Source organism: Perca flavescens, chromosome 15, assembly GCF_004354835.1.
Source record: "Perca flavescens isolate YP-PL-M2 chromosome 15, PFLA_1.0, whole genome shotgun sequence".
Taxonomy (NCBI): domain Eukaryota; kingdom Metazoa; phylum Chordata; class Actinopteri; order Perciformes; family Percidae; genus Perca; species Perca flavescens.
In genome coordinates this window covers 31,890,305-31,897,054 of record NC_041345.1, presented here as the reverse complement: position 1 = coordinate 31,897,054, position 6,750 = coordinate 31,890,305, and the positions used below count along the sequence as shown (strand labels likewise).

The 6,750-nt window shown below is 44.6% G+C and overlaps 1 protein-coding gene across 1 annotated transcript; it reads left to right on the top strand.

Annotated features, from left to right (window-relative positions):
* The first annotated feature begins 583 nt into the window (after nucleotides 1-583).
* Nucleotides 584-6,750, top strand: LOC114569203 (phenylethanolamine N-methyltransferase). Its single transcript, XM_028599001.1, has 3 exons — nucleotides 584-966; nucleotides 1,440-1,650; nucleotides 6,018-6,750. The coding sequence occupies exons 1-3, from the start codon at nucleotides 792-794 to the stop codon at nucleotides 6,454-6,456; spliced, it is 825 nt and encodes a 274-aa protein (XP_028454802.1). The 5' UTR covers nucleotides 584-791; the 3' UTR covers nucleotides 6,457-6,750.

The window sequence follows — 6,750 nt, the reverse complement described above, 5'->3', positions numbered from 1 at the left end:
AGTGATTGTGGATATGGGATAGGATAGCTCTTAATGTAACCTTTCATTAGAGCCCTGAATGATGACTGTAATGTCAAATGTTCATTGGTAGCAGTCTTTTTAGTCTAGGTATGTGACCACATTACCAAGAGTCCTTTTAGGGTCACCAACATGTCCATTTTCGTATATGCCTAGACATATACCCTATATATATATATATATGCTGGAGCTGCTCCCCCCGCGACCCGACACTGGATAAGCGGACGAAGATGGATGGATATACCCATACAAAAACGGGTGTAAAATATTCATTTTATGAGATATTGATATGAAATTTCAAATGGGACTATGTACGACTTCTTGCTATAGCTCCATTGTGTTTTCAGACTAATAGGTCCCAGCAGTAGTGATCTAAAGGCATTTTTAAATAAAAAATAATGCAGACGGACATAAAAAATATTTTCCAGTATATTCAAACTTCTATTACTCAAGGCCAATAGCACTTACAGTAATTCTAAATGTTGGGAAAGAAGCCACAGAGTGTTACCTTTCAAAAGAAACCATAAACATGCATGTAGAACAAATGTTTCAAGAACAGCAGAAATGAAAATGAAAATAAAAGTTATCAGCAATAAACACATAGGCATCTTTGGTACTGCTATACCAGATGGACTGCTTTTTCCAAAGCACAAAAGCACAGACACAAAATGAAACAGACACACCTAGATAGATAGGTATATAAGGTGGTTGACGGTGCACCTGAAGGCTGACCAATAAACAGAGGTGTAAGGTAGAGTACCAGAGACAACCGAATGATGGAGGAAAAGGGAGCAGAGAATGGAGTGGCAGCCATGGCAGCCTGCTACCAGGGATTTGATCCTGCAACGTATCTGCAGAATAACTACTCTCCACAACAGGCTGATTTGGAAAGAAAGGACAGCCTTGACCCTTGGACACTGGCATGCCTGCATAGAGCTTTTACTGAAGGTAAGGAGACGGGGTGGTGGGTCATGTAAACTTAATTTCAAAAACAGTTTATGCTTAATAAAAAGCTTTAAATTGACTTAAACATATTGCCGGATTATGATGATAATCTCTTATGTTGCTGGTGTTTATTCAAACAGGTCATTGGTTGCAATAAAAACATATGTGTATGTTTAATTCAACACTAATAATTTGATTTCTGTCAGAGGCAAATGTTTCAGATGTTGGGCATTTTTGGAGTCAAATACTTTGTTTCTTGTCCTTTATTCTCACTCTTTTTTCTTAAAACAAGCAAAAGTCGGTGAATACACCTTTATTGTATTTATTATATAAGGAAGGATTATTTAAACAAATTTTATTTAACTTTAAATGCATACTGCTAAATAAAAGCTGCGTATTTATCAAGGCATTTTGGTAAAGAACTCTCAATTAGCACTTTCTCAGAGTCGTACTGTACTTCTCTCTTACCTTTCCAGGCGATGTGAGTGGTGAGCTGCTGGTGGACATAGGTTCGGGTCCCACCTTGTACCAGGTGATGAGTGGCTGTGAGGTTTTCAACAAGGTGCTCCTCACAGATTTCCTGGAGGTCAACAGGCAGGAGCTGAGGAGCTGGCTCCAGGACGAGGGAGGCTGCAGCCTGGACTGGACACCATTCCTGCAGCACGTCTGCAAGCTGGAGGGACGACCGTAAGACCAGATCCCTATAAACTCAGTTTTAAAGGGGTGATAGAATGCAAAACCGATTTTGCCTTGTCATAGTTCAATAATGAGTAGTAAGTTTAGTGGGTAAATAAGACATACATAGAACCTCTAAAACCCATTGACACCTCTTTCCTCTGCAAATCTCACAATTTGAAACTGCCTCTGAAAACGGGCAAATCTCAACGAGCCACCGAGTTGACGTCAACTCGGCGGCTCCTCCTCATTTGGCTCTAATCTCTGTCTTTGTCACGCCCCAACATTTGCATAGGCTACACAACTGACCTGAGATCAGGTGATCTTCTGACTCTAGGTCGGGCAGATCTCAGAAATTGTATACATTGTTTATCTGCTATTTTACCATTCAATTCACTTCTGAGATTTTTTTATGCGAGAAATCAACTATGTAGAGGTCAAATATGGGCCGTTTTACGAAAATGTATGTCTAATTGCAAATTTTGTCCGACTGTGTGTCGGAGTTCAGCGGCTGGTGCTGCCTGTGTAGCTGCCTCGCCTGTGTAGCTGCCTCGCCGCCTTCACAGACCCCAGCCTGCTGTGAGGTAGATTGAGCTCCGTCAGGCTGGCAGCTCACGTCACTTCATACCCGCGCAAAGTCACCGTTTTGTGGGTTAATGGACTACAAAATGTCGCTGCCTGGACAGAGCTCCAGGGCCTGCATCTCCCCTCTTCCATTAAGCATAATGCCCCATGTGTGTGAGTGAGAGCGCGGTCAGCGACCTTGTTATGCCAGCAATCTCTTACCACAGAATCCAGTTAATCTTATTATGTGTGTAATTATAATGTGTTGAGTTATCTAAACAAACGATCGGTGAAATAAACGCCTCTTGTCCGCGAGTCTCATTGATAGAGCTTGCGGCTGGATGGAGCTAGCTCTATCAATGAGAGCTAGCGAGCCTCCTCTTAGAATTCCTCTGAAATTCACAAAAAAATATAAAATTGAAATCGGACACCATTGTTAGCTTTATAAGACCTTTAGGTAGATGTTGTATAAGTGGCGTGACGAAATTCCAATTGTAAATATACTCAAATTACGCCGAAAATGAAGCTAACTAGCCGCAATCTGTACACATAGGATTGAAGGGACAGTCGCAGCTAACAAAACCCCTAGCTAGTGTTCACAAAAATTCATTAAATTGAAATCACCATTGTTAGCTTTGTAAGACCTTGGGATAGCTGTGATATAAGTGCCGTGACGAAATTCAAACTGTAAATATAGTTACTATAGTTATGCCGAAACTGTTAGCTTTGTAAGGTAGCTGTGATATATGTGCCGTGATGAAATTCAAACTGTAAATATATTATAGTTATGCCGGCAGCCGGCCGCGGAGCCCCGGTAGTGCAGTATCCACAAAGGGTGAGTTTGTGCTGGGTATGGAGCCCAGCAGGCCGCCGCTTTCTCGTCAGACTGTGTGGAGTTCCTAAAGTCCGACACGTCTTACCAAATTTGCAATTAGCCATACATTTTTGTAAAACGGCCCATATTTGAGCTTTATATAGTTGATTTCTTGCATAAAAAAGTCTCAGAAGTGAATTTGGTAATGAAACATTGCAGTGTTTGGAATATGAGATTCTGTCGCTTCTCTAATGTGTGTGTATGGGGGATTTGCTCAACCAATCAGCGTGCGTCTCTAATGTGTGTGTATGGGGGATTCGCTCAACTAATCAGCGCGCAGCTCAATAAAATTTTCATGAGCATATCATTTTTGGAAGAAAAGCTCTTGTTACAAATAGGACCAAAACACAGGGATGCATAAGGGCCAATAAAATATCAACCAGGCCATTTTCAGCCCAACTAATGTTACATGCCCCATTCGGAGACCTTAAGGAACAGTGTGAAATACCCTATATAATCATTCTATCACCCCTTTAAAGACTTGAGATATCTTGAAATATCACTCACTACAAATGAATCAATGTTTAACTAGTATCATCATCAGGAAATGGTTTATATTTGTAATGTATGGTGTTCTATAGAGAGAATATAAGAATGCTACACTTTTCACTTAACATTAATTTTTACATAGCATTTTAGAGTTCCTTTTTCTACTTTCTCCCTCCTTGTGGTAACACCATTTCACCTTAGAATTTGTTTCACAATTATAATTGTCATCTTCTTCTTTCAAGGGTCACAAGATCACACGTTTTATTCTGGCCCTATTTTTGAGCTATGAGTCATCCTTGTACTGTGCCTACTGTGACAATAATAAAAGTGCAAAGTAGTAGTTTTGTAAGTATTTGGTCATAAAGCAGTAAGTTATGGACACATTTAGATTTTTGACCTAGTGCTACTGTAGATGAAAAGTCAGAGTAGGAAGTCAGTAGAATACATGATTTGGGAACCATGAATGTCCGCCTACCAAGAGTCTGGGTCTGCCGAGGTTTCTTCCTAAAAGGGAGTTTCTCCTCGCCACTGTCGCAATAGCCACTGCTAATACTTTCTCATGAGGGAATTACTGTAATTGTTGGGGTTTTGGAATTTATAGAGTGTGGTCTAGACCTACTCTATCTGTAAAGTGTCTCGAGATAACTCTGTTATGATTTGATCCATCCATCCATCAATCCATCCATCTTCATCCGCTTATCCGATGTCGGGTCGCGGGGGGAGCAGCTCCAGCAGGGGACCCCAAACTTCCCTTTCCCAAGCCACATTAACCAGCTCTGACTGGAGGATCCCGAGGCGTTCCCAGGCCAGGTTGGAGATATAATCCCTCCACCTAGTCCTGGGTCTTCCCCGAGGCCTCCTCCCAGCTGTACGTGCCTGGAACAACTCCCTAGGGAGGCACCCAGGGGGCATCCTTACCAGATGCCCGAACCACCTCAACTGGCTCCTTTCGACGCGAAGGAGCAGCGGCTCTACTCCGAGCTCCTCACGGATGACTGAGCTTCTCACCCTATCTCTAAGGGAGACGCCAGCCACCCTCCTGAGGAAACCCATTTCGGCCGCTTGTACCCTGGATCTCGTTCTTTCGGTCATGACCCAGCCTTCATGACCATAGGTGAGGGTATAAACGAAAACTGACCGGTAGATCGAGAGCTTTGCCTTCTGGCTCAGCTCTCTTTTCGTAACAACGGTGCGATAAATTGAATGTAATACCGCACCCGCTGCGCCGATTCTCCGACCGGTCTGCCACTCCTTTGGCACTGTCCCAGACTTCCACGCAATGTTGAAGAGGCGTGTCAAGTTCTCCATGTCTTCTCCAAACTTCTCCCACACCCGCTGCTTTGCCTCTTTCACGGCAGAGGCTGCAGCCCTTTGGGCCCTTCGGTACCCTGCAACTGCCTCCGGAGTCCTCTGGGATGACATATCCCGGAAAGACTCCTTCAGTCGGACGGCTTCCCTGACCACCGGTGTCCACCACGGTGTTCGTGGGTTACCGCCCCTTGAGGCACCTAAGACCCTAAGACCACAGCTCCTTGCCGCAGCTTCAGCAATGGAAACTTTGAACATTGTCCACTCGGGTTCAATGCCCCCAGCCTCCACAGGGATGCACAAAAAGCTCCGCCGGAGGTGTAAGTTGAAAGTCTGTCTGACAGGGGCCTCCTCCAGACGTTCCCAATTTACCCGCACCACCCATTTGGGCTTACCAGGTCTGTCCAGAGTCTTCCCCCACCCCCTGACCCAACTCACCACCAGATGGTGATCGGTTGACAGCTCCGCCCCTCTCTTCACCCGAGTGTCCGAAACATACGGCCTCAGATCAGATGAAACGATTATAAAATCGATCATTGACCTTTGGCCTAGGGTGCTCTGGTACCACGTACACTTATGAGCATCCCTATGTTCGAACATGGTGTTTGTTATAGACAATCCATGACTAGCACAGAAGTCCAACAACAAACAACCACTCTGGTTTAGATCAGGGAGGCCGTTCCTCCCAATCACGCCTCTCCAGGTGTCTCCATCATTGCCCACCTGCGCGTTGAAGTCCCCCAGCAAAACAATGGAGTCCCCCACTGGAGCCCCATGCAGGACTCCACTCAAGGTCTCCAAGAAGGCCGAATACTCCGAACTCTTGTTTGGTGCATATGCACAAACAACAGTCAGAGTTTTCCCCCCCACAACCCGCAGGCGTAGGGAGGTGACCCTCTCGTCCACCGGGGTAAACTCCAATGTAGCGGCGCTCAGCCGGGGGCTTGTGAGTATAGACCAATAGACCTTCAATGTCATCCCTAGAGCTATGCCCATAGCTAATGAACACATAAATCACTATCATGCAGTGCAGTGTGCTTCTGAGTCAACACACAGTATGAATTACATAATTAGTGCAGATAAATGCTGTGTGCATTTACAATAGCTGTTTTTATCTAATTTGGTGATTCATTGTCTGTAACAGGCCCTCAGCATGGACAGAGAAGGCTTCCAGGCTACGTCAGGTCATCATGGACATTGTCCACGTTGACGTGCACCGCCCTCAGCCTCTGGCCCTTGACGTCCTTCCTGCAGCAGGGGCAGACTGTCTCTTGTCCTGCTACTGTCTGGAGAGTGCCAGCCCTGACCTGGCTGCTTTCACCAGGGCCCTGGGCAACATTGGGAGGCTCCTGCGGCCCGGTGGCCACCTCCTGCTCATCGGAACTCTGGGAATGAGTTATTATTTTGGGGGGCCTGGGGTAAAGATCCCTACGGTCCCAGTGAATGAGGCCCAGGTCTGTGCTAGTTTGAAGGAGAACGGCTACACCCTGATCAGACTGGAGGTTTACACATTGCCTCAGGACATGAACCTGAAGTTTGATGATGAGTCTGGGGTGTTTTTTGTAAAGGCAATTAAGAAGTAAGTGTGAGAAAAGGGGAAAAAAAGCTATTAAAGATGGAAGTGAGAAAGTATCCAGATGAAAATATTTAATATTAGTAAATGCAAGGTTTATCACATTAGACAATGAAGAGAGAGAAAATGGGCCACTGGTGAAGCTAATAATAATACTCACACATATATGTTTTTTTGGGGATGAGAGGTTGCTTTGATTCTGATCTTCAGTCATTTAAATTGTTTTCAAACTGACTCTAAATGGCAAAAAATGCAAAGACAATAAAACATGTAAATAAAATATTACACTTCATTTCCTTGTGAA

What these genes read in the sequence shown, in the direction of transcription:
- LOC114569203 (XM_028599001.1), top strand. Translation starts at nt 792, where the DNA reads ATGATGGAGGAAAAGGGAGCAGAGAATGGAGTGGCAGCCATGGCAGCC. An exon ending in GCATAGAGCTTTTACTGAAG is followed by an intron (nt 967 to 1,439) that starts GTAAGGAGACGG and finishes TTACCTTTCCAG; the next exon opens with GCGATGTGAGTGGTGAGCTG. An exon ending in TGCAAGCTGGAGGGACGACC is followed by an intron (nt 1,651 to 6,017) that starts GTAAGACCAGAT and finishes TGTCTGTAACAG; the next exon opens with GCCCTCAGCATGGACAGAGA.